We start from the raw sequence: 17,455 nt of genomic DNA, 5'->3' as shown, positions 1-17,455 counted from the left end.
ACCCTGTCCCCCACGGCGCCTGTCCCCCGTGGGGACAGAAGGAAGTGAGCACACAGCATGCCCGCTGTTGGATTGGTTGCTATTTCTCCCGTCCCACGGGGCCCGACCCGGCCCGGGGTGGGGGTGGGGGGCTCTGGGGACAGGACATGCAGGGCGGGGTGGGGGGGGCAGAATTTTCCTGTGTTTTATCCATTTGCAACTTGGTCACCAATAGAGAGAAATGGACTCTGAGGGCTAACAGGAGAGGGTGGCCTGGCTCTGGGCCCCCAGCCAGGCCCCAGGAGTCCTGTCCCCTCCTGGGAGGAGAGGGAAAGAGCTCTAGAAACCAACAGAGAAACAGAAGGGGCAAGGGCTCATGTCAGCAAACACGGCTACATCACGTGACACGCCAGCGACACGGAAACACACGCCAACGCACACGGCTGCACAGCGGGCAGGGGGCGGGGTGGGGGAGAAGGGAGCCGGGGGCCACCCATCATGTCCTCTGCGGGGCGGGCTTGGGGGACAGGGTGAATGCATAGAACACATCATGTACACACGCTCAAGGCGTGGCAAGAGCGTGCATCGGCCCACAGGCACATGGGATGAACACGCGGTGTGCTTTGAGAGAGGCAGGGCTTGGGGGGAGGGGAAGCAGCGAGCCCCGGCCAGGCCCAGGGCCACCCCGGGTCACTCGGGGGCTTGGTGGCTGTAGGCGCGTGGAGAGGGAGCAGCACACACTTGTCCGAGAACATGCACGAGACACCAGCCCCCAGACGACACTCCGGGACCCATACAGACACAGCCGCCAACAAGCTGCCCTCACACGACGTGCGGGACTTGAAGAAGCTGGGGCCCAGCAGACCCTTGATGAACCTCCTGTCCAGCTGCCCAGAGATGGGCAGCCATGGGCCCGCTGCCGCTCCCGGAGGCCACGGCATCCCTCCAGACACGGCTCCGCCCTCCTGCTGGTGGCCCCGAAGGCGGTGGGAATTCCGGAAACACCTGGGCTGCAAGGGTGTCCTGGCGCCGGAGGCAGGAAGGAAAAAGGGTGGGGGTGCGGGGGCCTGTGCTGATGTCCCCGGAGAAGCCCGAGATGGGAGGAGGGCTGTGATCAGAGGCCGGGGCAGACGTCCCGTCGCGCTGCAGGGCACCCTTGGAAGGGACGGGCAGGCTGCCCTCCACAGCAGAGCCCACCTCAGGGGCTGTTACACAGACGGGCCTCACACGGGGCTCAGACAGCTCGGGGAGCAATGGGGCCAGCGGCGGGAGCTGGGGTGGGGGCCCGAGGGGGACTGTGTTCTGGAAGGCCACAAGTGCAGAGTCTCCCTGTCTCTGTCTCTGTGTCACACACACACACACACACACACACACACAGCCTCACACGAAGGGGGACCCTGGGAAACACCGTGAACACACGTGCCAGACTCCCTCACCCTGTGCACACACAGGCCCTACCCCGGCGCGCGCCCCGCGTGCGTTCAGGCTGTACCCGCGGGTCCCGCGCCCCCGCACCCCGCGCCTGCCACCAGCCCCGCAAACCCGCCCGTGCCCAGTGCCGGTGCCCTGCGCACCCAGCGAGGGAGGGGCTGGCCCTTCCGTCGCCCCACAGCCCTGGGCCCGTGCCTCACCTCGGGGTGGCTGTGTCCAGGTCCGGGGGAGGGTCCCGGGACGCGCCCCCGCCCCCACCGCGCGCAGGCCGCCTCGGGGGCCATTCCGGTCCCGAGGCAGAGCGCGGAGCGTCGACTGGGGCGGCCGACACCCACGCGGGCCTCTCCCCGTTGTGAGGAAACGTGTGGAAGGCAGCGGTGCCCTCCCTCGGCGCCTGTCTGGGGCAGCCCCCTGGGTGCCACTGCCCGCGAAGAGGCCGGGGCGGGGGCCGCTCGCGCTCGCGGCCTGGCCCGGGGGGCGCACCGAGGCCCGCCTCGTTCCCAGATGAAGGCCGCCCCCGCGGGGCCCCGGAGAAGGACCGGCATGCGGGCGCACGGGCTCGAGACCCGGCCGGGCAGGCCGCCGCCGCCGTGTGTGGATCGGGGTGTGGGGCCGCCCCAGAGGGCGGTGGGCAGTCGGGGGAGCGCCAGCGGGGGCGACGGCACACACGGCCGGCGACACAGCGGCGACACGACCCCGGACCGGGCGCCCGTCTCTGACGAACACGTGTGCGCGTCTAACACACCGGCGGGCAGAAGCACACTGCGTAGAAAGCCTCTCCACACACACACACACTCACACTCACACTCACACAGACGTATTGTACACAGCCCAGAAATACAGCTCTGGCGCCCACCCAACACGGGTGTCCGCGCACAACACGAAGCGCTCTGAGGAGAACGGCGATCAACCGTGGAAGCACACCCTTGACACGCACACACACACACACACACACACACGCCTGTCACAGAAGACAGAGCAGGGCTGCTGTGTTACACCTGGCCACAGTCCACACACAACAACCCAAGTGAAGGGGAAAGCTCAGATGACACACAGACGGGGGGCGGCTGAGGGGGGGTGGGGGCTTCTACACACACGTCGCACACGCACACACACACGCTGGGGTGTCCACACGTCTTGAGCATGTTCTGGCGGCACGCATGTGGGTGTGCGTGTGTAATCACGCCTGCTGCTGTCTACGTGCGGGGGGTGGTCCGTGGCGGGTGGGGGGCAGGTCCGGGGACTCTGGGGTCCGACAGGAAGTGGGGAAGGGGGGCTGCCTGGGTCTGTCTTGGGGGTGAGCCTGGAGCAGGGGATGGAGTGAAAGGGGCGGTGGGGGTATTGCTCCCAATGTGGGGGGGAGGGTCTGGGGGAGACAGGGGTGGGGGGCCTACAAGCCCAGCGTCCCCCCAATGGATGACGCCAAGACCACCCCCAGCACCACACAGCAAATGATGATCATGATTTTCTTCTGCAGGCGGAAAGGTCGACAGAGAGGATGGACAGATGAAGAGAGACGCACAGATGGGGCGCAGGTCGGGGAGGAGGCGTGCGGAAAAGAGGAGGGGGAGAAAACAGAAAAAGGAAGAGGTCAGAGCCCGAGATAAGGCGTCCCTCTGGCTTTCAACACCCGCCAGCCCCGGCCTGAGCCGACCGAGCCCTCCTCCGCTGCCGCCCACCTGCCCTGGCTGCCCACGCCTCTCCCCTCCCCGGGGCCCACCCCCCACCCCCAACCCTGCTCACCCTCCGGGCCTTGCTCTGGTATTTCACAGCTTTCTTGGTGTCGGACACGGCTCGCTCCACGTAGTCCACGGAATGTTCCACGTTGTACTCAATGCGGTCAATCATCTCGCCCTGCAGAGGATGGGGTGGGGGCTGGGCTGAAGCGGGGCGCCCCAGGGACCCGCAGGAGGGTCCCAGAAGGCGGGGGAAAGGCAGTACCTGGCTTTCCACAAGCATGGCCATGTCCACAAACATGTCGTGCAGCTCTCGGATGCTGGTCTCCAGTTTGATGATCTCGTTGTGCCTCGTCTCGATCTCATTCAGTGCCTGCTTCGTCATCTGCGAGTCCATTTTGATCTAGGGCGACAGGGTGGGGGGTGCGAGGGGAGGAGCTGCAGACCCCTCTGCACCCTGCTAAGTGTGGGTTCTGCAGCCGGAGTGTCTGGGCTGAAATCTGACCGTCCTTTCCTAGCTCTGACTGTGGGCCAGTTGTTTAACCTTCCCAGGCCTCAGTTTCCACACCTAGAAAAGGTGCATGATAGCAGTGCCCACCTCCCACCGAGTTTTGAGTCACTGTATATCCACCGATTAGAACGGCACCTGCCAGGCACACAGTAAACACCAAAGAGAAGTCTGAGTTACAAGAAATAAAAGTTGGCTTGAACCCGCCACCTCCCCAGGGCTTCCTCTAACACACACACACACACACACACCAGGGAAGAGCGATAGGGTTATAGAGTAACCACTAGCATTGGGGGCCCCTGTCTGGTCAAAGGCAGAGGACACGGTAGAGAAAGCAAGTAGAAGCAGAGAAGGCAGTGTGCCTGCTCTGGAGCCCCCAAGACATGAGCGAGGGCAGAAATAAAGAATTGCACCGCAGCCCTCAAGAGTCGGGGGGAGAGAAATTCACTCCCATCCACGAGCAGGGATTCACTCTCCCCCCGCACACCTAGCCTGAGCCGGGCCACTCGCTTCCCCAACTGCTTACTGTTCAGACCCCATCAAGCCATTCCCCTGCTCTGAAACCCTCCAGGGCCCCCCACAATTCCTCCCTGCCCCCCCCAGTCTGTACACCTTCACCCTACCCAGGCTCAGTCTCCCTTTCTGCCTTCATCTCCTACATCTCCTCTAAGAGCCAAAACCATCCAGTGGCTGTTTGGCAAGTGGCCCACTCTCCCCACCTTGGTTCAGTCTGCTCCCCTTCTCTGGAGGGCTTTTCGCCTCACCACATCCAAATGCTCCTTGTTTCTTACAGCACAGCTCCATGCCACTTCCCCCAGGAAGCCTTCCCTGACGCTAGGAGTTAACTGCTACCTTAGGGCCTGTCTGCGGGTTGCACATCCCTCAGGCACGATCCCCGAGCACCCTGCATTGTACTGACGGGTTTCCGTTGCAGTGACGGCGGGTTCACTGGCAGGGATCAGTTCTGTCCTCTTAGAACCCACCAGGCTCCCCTCTGTTCTCCCACGGAAGCCTGGGCAGAGCTGTCTGGGAGGACTCCAGGCTGCTCCCCCGCCCTAATCAATTTGCTCCAAATCTAATTTAATCAGGATCAGTTCTCTAAATAACAATTTGCTGAAAACTGCTAGACAGTCACTGAACAGACTCGAGTTCTGGTCTAGAAATCTTAACCAGGGCCGTTCTGCCATCAGAAGCAGAGACAGAACTGGGCAGGCCAAGGCAAAACCTACAAAGAGAAAGGAGAAGTACAACGGGGGAAGCCCGTCCGCGCATTCACGATGCCAGAGGCAGGGCAGGGCGTAAAACTTTAGCAAAACTAAAACTGGTGTATTTCCAAAATCTCATAATGTGGGCACATTACTCATTTGGTGAAATGCCCCGCTTCGGCGGGGAGTAGCGTATCTTCTCAGGACGTCAAAGCCCTAACTGGCAGGAAGGAGACCCGGTATCTGAATCCTGGCTCCAAGGCCCTGGGCGTGTTATTTAACCTCTCCCGTTAATCTCCGCGTCCGATGTCCTCACTGGTGAACTGTGGCTCCCTCCGAGGGTGGTGGTGAGGACCAGATGAGACAGCAAGTGAATGCAAGTATGTAAGGTGCTTAGAACAGTGTGTGGCTACTCAACACGTTGCCCGTTTTTATGGGGGTGCCTTGCTGCCCTGCTCCCATGGCAGTCCCCAGCTCCAGGACCTGGCTTCCCGCGGTCTGTGATCCCAGGGTGGACTTAGGACCTTAACGCAACCTCAGCTCGGGGAGGGAGCAGTAAATGTTTTCCAAAGCGGGACCCCCCCCCCCCCCCGGGGCTCACATCATCGGTGAAGATGGCCAGCTTCCCGCTCTCCAGCATGTCTTCCAGTTCCTCGTTCGTGGTGGTCCTTCCAGCTGTGGGGAGAAAGGCCTCCCTGCTCACGGACTGGGCCAGTCTGGGGGCCTGAGGTGGTGGGATGGGGCAGAGACCCAGGAGCCCCCCACCCACCCAGCCTTCGGCCTCTACGCAAGCCCTGGGGAAGCCACGGAAGAGGGCCGGGGCAAGCCGGGGACGCGAAGCGGGGCGCACGCACTGATCTCCAGCTGCCGCTGGATCCGGTCCTTGCAGCGGTCCCGGTACTTGGACTGGGTCGCGTTATATTCGGTCATGACTTCCACGAACTTCCGGGAGAGTGTGGAGTGCTAGGGGAGGGGCACAGACACATCAGGAGGCCGGGGCAGGGGTGCAGCGGGAAGGAGATGCTGAGCGGGCCTGTCGCCCTTCTGTAGCTCAGCCACGATCCCAACCCCAGATAAGTGCTCAGTCCCAGGACGACCCGCAGGGCCCTCCTCCAACGCCCTCGCCTGCAGTGGCCCAGCTGCGCCCCCGCCCGGCTCCGCTCTGGCCGCCCACTCTCCTTTCCCGGCTCCAACCAGGGCTCCCTCCCCAGTCCGGCCTGGTCCAGTCCCATCCGGCCCGGTCCCCGCCTCTCCAGGCCCCGCCTCTCCAGGCCGTAGCCTCCCACCTGGGTCTTACGGATGCGCAGGTCCGCCGAGGAACGGTTCAGCCCCTCCTCTTGTTCAATGCTTTGCTCGATTGCTGCGGGAGAGAGGGTACAGTGACCAACCCGGGACATGTGGGGCAGGGGTCTGGGACGTAGGAAGGGTCGACATCCCGAGGCAGGCCCCGGGCCTGTGAAGAGATGTCACCCCCATGGCCAGGGCAGACAATAAAGGGTCCGGGTGCGGGGACAGGAGGCGGATGAATAGAAGACAGACGTATCAGAGGGTCTGGAAGGCAGGGAGGAAGGAAGATTGAGGGTCACCGGGTCACCAGACAGAAAGGGGCTACTTGTTCTGGCGGAAGGGTTGGGTCTTGAAGGGTCCCCCAGCCGTATAACTCCTGCTTGTCCCCAGGAGGGGCTCCAGTAGGTGGGGAGCTCTCCGCTTCCTCCAGCCTCTGGAAAGAGGGCAGGAACCCATCCTGCGGTTTTTCTAGCAGAAGGCTGGCACTTCAGGTGGGTCAGGTTCTAGTGGCCGCCTTTTTCTTGGAAAATTCTAAGGGGAAGGAGGGATATTGCGACAGAAACTAGCTCTCCCCCAGCCCTGCAAGGTGATCTCTGTTTCCGGAATTCCCACTTCTAAAGGGTGTTCTGGAGAAGCGCACAGGTTAACTGGGAGTCCTGCTTCTGGATCAGGCTCTCCTGACATCCATCCTTCAGATTTTCTAAAAAAGAGCTTGCCTGTGATAAGATCTACAGTGCTCTGAAAATGCAGCAGAGATGAATCACCAGGCCCTCCAGACCTGAAAGGGCCTCCAGGCCATTCCTGAGAACATCACTCCTCTGTTCTGCTGGCGGCAGGAAAGGTTGGGGGCTAAACAGCACCCCAGTGCTCTCCTGCCACCAATGGTGGCCACAGGGACTGAGTGACACTCCTGGCCTGCCCGCTGCGGAAAAGGCACAGGCACGCCAGACAGGGCCGGGGAGGTCAGAACCTCTGGCCCCTACCGGGACTGTTGTCAGACTGGGTCTGGGGCCCAACTCCATAGTGAAGGCTCGTTCAGAGGATCTCACTGACTTCTTACAACAATCCCGAGCTCAGTCGTAATCCGCCCATGGGTCACGTAGAACCTGAGGTTCAGCCAGGTAAAGGACTCACTTATGGTCACACGCAAAGCCCGAGCTCACGCCATCAAGTAGCTGGAGAAAGATGCAGGAGAAGAGAATCTCTCTTCTTCTGGAGGTCCGGAAGGTCGGCTTCTCTACGTCACGGCTACATTCCCTAGCTCTTTCTTGGTCTGTTTCTGAACTCACACATAATCCACGGAGCCTACCTCGTGGTCTTATAGAGAGTGTTAAGGTCAGAGCTCGGTGGGCCCAAAGGATTTGAAAGCAGCGTTCCAGAGAACCCTGCTTCTGAGAAAGAACCTCAGCAGCCATTGCCGGAGGAAAGGGGAGGCAGGTGGGTGGGCACGGAGTCCCCCAAGGCCAGTGCAGCCAGAACAGCCTATCTTTTATGGATTGTATATACTGGAGTTCTTTGTAAGATTTCATTAAGAAAAAAAAAATATGCTGCCCCCTGGAAAAAAGCCTGCTTTGGAATTGCTTCTGTTTTTCTTACTGAGCCAGCGAGGCAGCCGAGGGGAGGAATGAGTTGATGATGGAAGTTGAACCCCCTCCGCCTGGCTTTGTACTTAATGTGCTCCCAGTTTAAGTCATTTTCCTTTCCAAGATGCAAGTGTAAAAGGGATATTTTTACTGATCAGCACTGGAGGCTCACACATGACCTCCCACTGAGCGCGGGACACATGGAGGCCCTGTTCTCTCTCTGGACCCAGGTAGCTGTGTTCAAGGCCAGGCACCTGACCTGGCACCTGTTCCCCAATGCCCTGCACGGTGCCTCGGACAAAGTAGGTGGCTGGCAAACGTTTTCTGAGGCTGCATTTACCCCGTCACGGTAACACCGCTATCCCCCTGGCACGGGCAGACAAGGAGGTTCCCAACCCACAATGCTTTGGGGGAAGGTGGTTATTACCAGCACCCAAGGCCTTAAATTAGAGTGAATACATAAGCATTTGGCAGGTCCCTCCTGAAAGCTTGCCAGCTCCTGATGTCAGCCACACAATCCAATCTGTCCTGAGCCGAGGATACCAGTTCAGAAGCATTTGCTGGGCCCACCTACTGGGTGCTTAGCGCTATGCGCGGCACCTGTTCTGGAGAAAGAAGGATTTCATGAAACTGAAGCCACTTGAAAGCCTCTGTTTTCTGGTGGACCTTCACGGCGGTGGATCCAGCCACGCTCAGATGCACCTGGGACAGAAACCTCCTCTCCCTCATTTCTTTGTCATGTTATCTTTCTCCAGAGATTTGGATCTGGGGTTTTGTGCTTTCTCACTGTTCAGGAAGCTGCGTGCTGGAAACCTGTGGGCACTCCTTATAGAAAGGCATGTTTGGTCCAATGAGGGCGGAGCTGTTTCTCCCCTGAGTCTGGGGATTGCATTCCTCACCTTTCAACTTGGAGCGAACCTTGTTGGCCGTCTTCTTGATGTCTGCGGTGAGATCCTCCAGCTCCTGTTTGGTCTCTGAGGGGAGAGCCAGAGCGGGTAAGAAGTCTGGAGGGGAGCCCATCTCCCACCTCCTCCCCCCTCGACACTGTCCACCCCCATCCCGCTGACGGCCACCCAGCAGCAATACTCACTCTCATCTGGATTGGGGGCGGCCAGGATGGCGCTGTGCTGTTTCTTCACTTGCTCTACATCCTCTGACAGTTTCTCAATGCAGCCCCGGATCTCTTCCACCTGGGGTACCAGATGAGCTGTGCCCAGCCAAGTCGCTGAGCCAGGCAAGGGGCCCTGGGGCTTAGTCGGGGTTCGGGTAATCCAGAGTCGAGGGACAGGTAAAAAGGCCAAGAGGGTGTAGCAGTGGAGAGCAGGGGTGGGAACAGGGCCAGGGAAGTCATTGCCTGGGGGCCAGCTTCTGGGTCTGGAGCACCAGACGCTCAGTTACCTGTTCAAAGAACTCATCCATGAAGTGGTCGCGATCCACGTGGACCACCTCCTCTTCATCATCACTGTCTTTAGCCTGGGAGGCGAAGAAAGGTAGAATCCATGAACAGTCCCTATCCTGGATCTGATGCTCCCAGCTCTAGGTTCAGAGCAGAGGCCTGGGAAGGGGTCATCTGCAGGGGGCAGGTCATCCACAGGTCAAATGCAAGGGCCCCAAGCGGCCCGAATGAACACTGGAAAAATTGTGGAACAGGGTCCGGGAAGCCAGGTAGCTGAGAGCCCAAGGGACACCTTGGAGGGAATTCGCAGAAGGCACCCTTTCAAGGGTGGACGTGACCCCAAGAATGCAGTACTCTGGGGGGGGCGTGACACCCAGGACAGCTGCCACTAACCAGTATCATAGCTAGCAGCTAAACGTCAGCCTTGCAGGAATCGGCTCTGAGCTCCGGGAAGGGGTCTGGAGTGGACGCCCCGGGGGCTGACTCGAGCCGCCACCCCCAGCCACTCCTGTCGGGGGGGGGGGGCCCGCTGCTCCCCTTCTCTTCCCCTCCAGCCTCCACCCGACCGGCCTCGTCCCCCGGGCAAGGTCACGTCACTGCCGCCTGCGGGCGCCAGCTTGAGCATACAAGCCCAGGGAGGGCTGGAGGAGACCCATGGCGGCTCCCCAGCCTCGACCCGCACCCCCGCTGCCCGCGCCCGCCCCTCCCGCTTGGCTTCTCGGCTCCGCGGCTCTGCCCCTCTGGCTCTGGCGTCTTCGCTGGCTTCCACGTAGCCTCGCTTCACAGCCACCTACTCCGCCTGCCTGGATTTCCCAGCTGCAACCTGCGGCGGCTCAGCCCTCCACCCCCGGGGCTCAGAGACACAAAGGGATTCACCCACCCACAGCGCCCCCCGCCCCCGCCACCGCCAGACAGACCAGTGACACAGACAGAAGGGCTGACACACAAGGCACACAGAAATAGGCCCCGACGCCCACGCGGAGATACTCTGACACGCTGACGTTCACCCACACGCGGCCCCAGGCGAAGCTGCCCGCACAGACGCGCACCCGCAGCCCCGGGGCGTCGGAGGCACCGGGCGGGCCTCGACCCCCAGGCCCTCCCGCCTCGGGCCTGCACACTCAGGCGGAGCCAGGAAGGAAGACGGGGCGGACCGGGCTCCCCGGTGCTCCGCGCTCCTGACTGGAGACTCTCCCCCGCTTGGGGCAGAAGTCTGAGGACAGAAAGCCGAGCCCGTCAAGCTTAATTACACGCGGAGCCCTAATCAGCCCCAGTGGAGATTTAAACAGACGGACTTCTGGAAACAACCTCGCCCAAGCGGGACAGCATCGCACTACCCGAGCCGGAATGGCATCAAGACAGGACCCGAAGGTGTCCACCTGGAGCACAGCCGGCTGGGATCCAGAGAGATCCCAGGATCCCGTGGATCCCCGACAGGGTCCCAGCAGATCGCAGACGAGACCTGACAGAAACCAGACAAGCTCAGACCCAACTAGACTCGGGGCAGACAGATCCCAGACAGCTCCGATCGAACCTAGACAGAGCCAGATGGGGCCGAGATGCAATCGCGGCAGCCAAGTGCACTCGGAATCAGCAGAGCCCCGACAGCCCCGGGAGGAGCCTGCGAGCCTGGGGGAGCCCTCCAGCTGCACACTCGATGCCCCCCACCAGGCTCCTGCCCAAACAGAATGCAGAGAACTCTCCCTACTGACACGGGCCCCACCCCACGTCAGAAGATGTATCCAGCACTTCCAATAAGTTTCCAGACGATCCCAAACATCCCCTGGGAAAGGGAGGCTCCTTTGTCTCTGTGCACAGCTGCCCTCAGAGGGAGACGGGGCCCGGGTGGGGCTCGGGCACTCCGAGAGGACTCCTGGCTTCCCAGGTCCCCACCAGATCCGGGTTACCCCGGTAGACCTTGGCCCCAAGAGGCTCCGGGAAGCCCAGCTCCTCTGGAGGACCCACCAGCTTCCCCTGACGCCCTGCCCTCAAGCCAGCTGTCGCATGGGGTCTCCTTCCCCTAGAGCCAAAACCACTCCTCTGCCCTTTCTCTGACTTGGGCCCCTTCCCAGCTGCCCAGAGGTCATGGGGCGTCCCTCTGGCCCGGGAACTTTCCTGTTCTCCACCTTTTCCCGAGGCTAATTCTCGACCTTCTAAAGTCTGATTTCCCTTTCTCTCTCTCCTGTTTGTCCCCAGAGCCAAGTTCCCCTCGATTCTGCACTGGGGCATCCCTGGTTGCCTGTTTACTTGTCCTTGAGAGAGAAGAGAGGTGGAGACCCAAGGATGACTTATTTGGTGTAATAATCACAGGGAGCCCAGAGCGAGTAATCCTCTGCATCTCACAAACACTTTCACATCTGTAATCCCTTTTGATCCTGACCACACGAGCAAATATCATCGTCCCCAGTTCACAGATGAGGGAACTGGGGGTGGGGGGGGGGGACAGAAGGGACTCGTCCAAGGGCGCCTGGGCTGAATGGGCCGGCAATCATAGCACCTAAGACAGACTCCCCCAAGCCCTTTGAAGGCTCGAGGCCAGGCCACCTCCTTCCAGAGCCTCTGCCACTAGCGATTTCCCCTCTCAGCTCAGCTCCTGCTAAGGCCCAGTCTGGTGGGGCTCTGTGCCCTGAAATCCTGGGGAAAGAGTGTCTTCTAACAGCATCTTCTACCTGGGCTTTACATCGTGTGATCTCCGTGACTTTCGTTAAACCCTATCAGGGCCCCTGGACTGCGTAATTATCATTAATGCCAAACATTTCCATAGCATGTGATGAGGAGCTGGGCACGGTTCTACTCCCTTTGGCTATTTGTCCATTTAATTCCTACAAAAGCCTTTCTTGAGGTCGGTATTATTATAGCTCCCTTTTATAGACAGGGAAACCGAGGCACAGAGAAGCCAAAGAACTTGCCCAGGCTAGCAGCTACAAGGCCACACGATTTCTGCCTTCTGGGCTTCAGCCTCCGCCGTAGCTGAACAGCAGTAATATCTGCCCCAGATGCTGGGCAGGTGGAGGCGATGAGTCCAGGCAGGAAAAATGCCTCATGCTGCCCGAAGGACGCAGTGTTTCATGCGGGTTGGCTGGCACCCCCTGCAGCTCCTGTGTTACAGATAAGGGAGCAGGCTCAGAGAGGCTGCCTGGCCTTCCAAAGGCTTCACAGCAAAACAGCCCAGAGGTGGGACCTGAACGCCAAGTGCTTAATCCCAGGCTTCCCCGGACCCCACTCCACCGTCCTGCTCTGCTTGTCCCCAGCACTGCTGAACTCCTGGGGCCAGGAGAAAAATCCAGGAAGGCCGGCCGGGCTGCAGGAAGAGCCCAGGTAGGAAGCCAGGCGCTCTACCTCCCCTCGCCCTCCTCTGTGATCCGAGGCAAACCTCAGCCCTTCTCTGCACCCGTCGGGCTGCGGAATGGGCAGGCTGGTGCACCCCTCCCCGCTCTGAGGGGTGCGCGTCTAATAACGACTGAGGCCTCACTTCCGGAAGGAGCTGGCCGGCCTGAGGGAACGCAGGCTGTGGGCAAATGAGATCACGCGGGAAGAGAGGCTCATATGCACCCGATCCGCTTGACGGACAACTCCAGCCTCAGCTTCCTCATGTCCGAAAGGAAGGAGATAAGAAATCTAACACGTGTGTACTAATTATGGTGAGCTGGGCCCTGGGATACATGTTCTGTGCGTTTCGTTTAACCCTTATAAGCACTCCATGAAGCAGATCCTACTCTTACACCCATCTGACAGAGGAGGAAACTGAGGCATAGAGAGATGAAGGGACTCGCTCAGGATGACACAGCAGGCACCGTCTGGGGCACCAGGTGTGAACCCAGGCCCTCTGCCCTTCCTGCCCACCAGCTCTACCAGCGCTTCAGAGCATTCCATGAGGGACTGCAGAGGTCCTGGGCGCCCTGTGGCTCCGCCTTGGGCCTTGGGGCATGAGATCCAAGCCTCCAGCTGCAGTCTTCCCATCAGAGAGATCAGCGGCCCTGGGACGCACCCGGGCAGGGCGACAACAGAGACAGATGTGTGGATGGGAGGAGAGGGACACAGTGAGCAAGTCAGGGGCCAGAGACAGATGGTGAGAAGGTGACTAACACAGAGGCGGAAAGAGCCCGGTGTTGGGTGACAGCAAAGTCATAGAGCGCGCGCGTGTGTAAACACACATGCGTACCCCTGCACACAGCACACACGTGCTCACGCGTGCTCCTCGGGGTGCAAGCATGGCTCGATCTAGAGGCCGCTGTCTCTCTCCGCCGCACCCCCACTCCTGTCCGTCCGTCTCCCTGACTGGGCCCCTCGGCCCTCCCAGCGCCCAGCCCGGCCCTCTCACACACACACACACACACACACACCCCCCCGTGCCACTCGGCGCTCCCTCCTTCCCCACCTGCTCCCCGCGAGTCCTCCCTCTGCCCCTCTGAGTCGCTCGTTCACCTAGCACACATGCATGAGCGGAGCCACATTCCCTGGCTGCTGCTGAGAGCACCGCGGCGGATAAGACAGGAAGGAGGTCCTGCCTCCGACAGATCTAGGGAGATGAAGATCGAACAGGACGGGTTCGCTCTGTGCGAGCTAGCAGGGCTAGCAGGGGCGGCTTTTTCAGGATGACACAGAATTTTAGGCGGAGGGAACAGCAGTCCGTGTGGAGGGAAGAGCACTCAAAACAGAGAGACCAGCAGAGGGAACAGCAAGTGCCAAGGCCCTGAGGCAGGGGTGAATTTGGTGTGTCTGCCTGGCAGAAAGGAGCCCTGTGCAGCCCGGGGATTGGCAGCCCATCACCAGGGCTCTGCTGGGTCCTGCTCCCTCATGGGGTCACTCCTGCCCGCTGTCTTTCAGGCGTGCCTTCGAAGGCCCTCTCTGTGCCTAGCCCATATCTGAGTGCTACCCAGGTGACTCGTCCCTGCCCTCAGGGTGCGTGGCTTGTCCCGTCACAGCCCCCACTCACTGCAGGCCTCGCCAGGTCTCTCCAAAGCCCAAACGCAACCCCGCCCACACACAGGCTTCTCTCGCTCCCCAGTCCTCCCCTCTACCTCACTTACTCCTCTTTCTCCCCTCTTGAGCCCCGTCCCTGGCCCCACCCCTTGGGCCTGGAGCACCCGTCAGGCGTCAGGCGTCAGGCTGCCGAGCTCCCCTCCAGCCCAGCAGCTCCCAGCTCGCACCCAGAGGTGCCTGGTGAATCTAGAAAACAGAAAACCCTGGTTCGGCACCAGCTCTGCTTACCATCTGTTTGACCTCGGTCAGGCTGCCTCTCTGGCCCTTTCTACTCCAAAATAAATTAGGGGTCACATCCCGCCCATCCCAGGGTGCTGGTGTGATGAGGTTCAAGGGAAATAAGCAAGTCAGCTGTAGAATAACAAACACTCACAGAGCACTGGGTGCCCACGGCCCTTCTTAGGCACCTTTTGCCTATTACCTAGTTCCAATCCTTTGGACAACCCAGCGAATACGTACAATTGTTACCCCCAATTCACACGTGAAGAAACTGAGGACCAGAGAGGTTAAGAAACCTACCCAAGGTCACACAGGAAGTAGCAAAGCTAGGATTTGAACCCAGACAGTCCGACTCCCAACTCTGCGCCCTCACCCGCTATGTGATAAACAGATCTGAGAACCCCTGGGGAACGCTAGGTCCTGCTGGAAAGATGATCAGGTCCCTCGAGGTGACACCCCCTCCGGCCCCGCCATCCCTCTCAGGATCACAGAGACTGCTTTGGCAGGCGTCTCTCCCCCCTGCCCCGTCTCCTTCGCTTTCAACTCTGGTGGGGAGACCCTGGCGCTCCTTGCATCTGGCAGCTTCTTTCCACCCTACCCACCACCCCCGAATCTCCAGTCTCTCTGAGCCGTGACTAACACCAGAGCCATTTGCCCCCTTTACCCCCCAAGCCGCCTCCCACCTCCCCACCTGGCTGCCCACCCCTGCAGCCCCAGCAGCCAGAACTCCTCGCTTCTGGGCAGGGGCCTATCTGATCCACTTGGATGAGGGTGCCATGCTCTGCCTCCCCCTGCATCCGTGTCTTAGGACTTTCCCTCCCTCTCTCTGATCAGACCTCAAATTTGCCAGCACCTCCCCTCAACAACCGCTCTCCATTTCTCTGGGTTTTGGAGTCATGGAACAGTGTTGGCGGCGGGGGATCTGGGTTCAAATCTGCGTTCCTCACTTGAGAGCTGTGTGACCTTGAGCCAGGTATTTAACCACTCTGGGCCTCGGGTTCCTCAGCTATAAGGTGAGGTAGTCTCTCATCTACATACCTCACCGGGAGGTCAGCGAGGGTCTCATGAGATAATGGACAGCAAACTGCTTTGGAAAATGCAACGTGAAAGCAGGGAGCTCGGAGCGCCCGTGTGGGAGCCAGCCCGCCTGCCTGCCTTTTCCTGGCTATGTGACTCTTAACCTCTCTGGGCCTCAATTTCCTTACCCGTAAAATGGGACCAAACTAGTACCAGGGTTGTGGCGGAGACCAAAATGAATAAACATGAATGAAACGCTTAGGACAGTTTCTGGCACTAGAAGGTTGATTATTTTTAATACTGTCCTTTAGTGGATGCCCGGCCCCATATTCAGTGTAAGTCGAATACAGAAACCTTCAAAATTCCCTCTTTCAACCAGCAGTTTCTCCTTCCTTCCGATTTGCCAACACATCTTTCCCCGGAGACAGCAAGTCATTTTACCTTCCAGCCCCTTCCTCCTAGCTTTCTGTAGCCTGGTTTCCCACACCCCTATCCCGGGGTCTCCCCAGAACAGAGCTTTTTAACCCCAGTGTGGAGACTTCTGTTTCAAAGATCCAAAAAAAGCGGAGACTCATGTCAACTTGCCAGACTGAAACCCAAATTCCCATCTGATTCTCCCACCCACTTGCTTGGTGACCTTGGGCGAGCTCTTGCCATCTCCCAGCCTCAGCTTCCTCATCCGTCCGATGGGGTAGTAACCCGGGGAAAGGGAACAACCAACAGGGTCCCCCTGGTAGAGACCCAGGGCGTCAGGTTGCATCATGGCTGGGGCTAGTACTTTCTGAACATAACAGCACAGGCCCCGAGCACACAGCAGGCTGTCAGCTTTGCCTCCTCGCACCCCGGGTCATTTCCACAAACCCCCCAACGTTCTCCCTACCCTAGAAACCGGTCTCATCAAGCCTCTCCAAGTGGCGGCCGCCACTGCGGGCATCAGCGCCACCCTCCTCCCCTGTCACCCAAACTGCCTGGCCAGACTCCTGAAGCTGGGCCTCTTCAAGGCCTGCAAACCAGGGGCCCACACCAACCAGCCCCTGCCTGTTCAGGATGCCCCAGTTCCCCCCAGCAGAGCAGGGGCCGTGTCACACAACCCAGTTCCATGGCCCTGGGCACGGAGCCTCCTCCTCGTCTCTCCTCTGCAAGCCCTCTCCCGCCTCTGGGGTCACCGCATCCCCAGCCCTGGCCCTCTGGCTGTCTGCTGAGGCCACCCCTTCCCTCCCCGTCTCTGAGACGTGCCCCCTCCCCACAGGGAGCAACACACGCGTGTGCACACACACACACAGACACTTCCGTCACTGCCAAGTGTTGGCATCTCTGTCCCAACCTGTGTCCTTCCCCACAGCACCCCCCGAATCTCGGTCCCGCTGGACTCAGCCTGGCCCAGTAACCGCCCCCATCTTTCGAATTCCGCAAATCTGCCCAGGGGAGGACAGTACCCTCCCATTCTCCGCGGACATTCACTCTCTCCCCTCCCGGAGGAGACCCCCGGGCCCTCCTGAGAACGTGGGTGGCTAAAGCCCCTGGAACCTCTCCTGCCCCCTTAAGTCTTAATGGCCTCCAACCTCTCTTCCTGCCGCCGTCCCCAAAATGCAGGTTCATTGGAGACATCAGGTGCCTCCAGATGCTGGGGTGCCCCGACCACCCACCTCCTCCAGTCCGGTCGTCTGCCCCCATGTCCCAGCACCTCCCCCACTCCACCCCCACGCGCCCCCCCAATATTGGGGTCCCGCCCCCCCATTTTCCCCACCCCCAAGCTCACACTCCGCAGCTCCTGAGTCCGATCCTTCATCCTGCGACGGCTCCTCCTCCTCCTCCTCCTCCTCCTCGTCCTCCTCCTGCCTCTGCCGCTGCTCCCTGCCTCCCGCCTCGGGGCTGGAGGCTGGAGTCTGGGGGCGCCGGGGGCGGGGGGGTGGGGGCACCCGAGCCGCTGGCGGGGGGGCCCGCGGGCGGGGGCGGGGCCGGGGGCTGCGGGCCGAGGGCCGGGCAGGGGCAGGGGCCTGGGCCGGGCTCGGCTCTGCCGGGGCTGCGGTGGCGATGCGGCTGCGGCACAGGCTCGGATGGATGCGGGAGCCGAGGCGCGGGGGAGGGGGGCGGAGGGAGGCAAGGAGGAGGGGGGGGAGCCGGGAGGGGGCGGGGAGCAGGGGGCATGCGCAGCGCCCGGGGCTGGGGGC

General features: G+C 60.7%; 1 protein-coding gene across 1 annotated transcript; it reads right to left on the bottom strand.

The window, feature by feature from the left end:
* Positions 1-60: 60 nt before the first annotated feature.
* Positions 61-17,176, bottom strand: STX1B (syntaxin 1B). The gene is made up of 10 exons (XM_032327331.1): positions 17,044-17,176; positions 9,068-9,142; positions 8,760-8,859; positions 8,569-8,643; positions 6,086-6,159; positions 5,654-5,762; positions 5,401-5,474; positions 3,352-3,489; positions 3,154-3,264; positions 61-2,881 (listed from the first exon to the last, which is right to left on the bottom strand). Exons 1-10 carry the CDS (start codon positions 17,071-17,073, stop codon positions 2,801-2,803), a joined length of 867 nt encoding a protein of 288 aa, XP_032183222.1. The 5' UTR covers positions 17,074-17,176; the 3' UTR covers positions 61-2,800.
* Between the last annotated feature and the right edge of the window lie 279 nt (positions 17,177-17,455).

Source organism: Mustela erminea, chromosome 20 (genome assembly GCF_009829155.1).
Source record: "Mustela erminea isolate mMusErm1 chromosome 20, mMusErm1.Pri, whole genome shotgun sequence".
Taxonomy (NCBI): Eukaryota; Metazoa; Chordata; class Mammalia; order Carnivora; family Mustelidae; genus Mustela; species Mustela erminea.
Note: the sequence above shows the minus strand (reverse complement) of the source record. Positions and strands in the feature narration are given on the sequence as shown.

Bases quoted from the DNA above. Each gene is read 5' to 3' on its own strand.
- STX1B (XM_032327331.1), bottom strand. From the start codon at position 17,073: ATGAAGGATCGGACTCAGGAGCTGCGGAGT. The intron at 9,143-17,043 runs GTGAGCTTGGGG...TTCGCCTCCCAG, and splicing joins GGACTCAGGAGCTGCGGAGT to GCTAAAGACAGTGATGATGA. The intron at 2,882-3,153 runs GTGAGCAGGGTT...TTCCGCCTGCAG, and splicing joins ACCAGAGCAAGGCCCGGAGG to AAGAAAATCATGATCATCAT.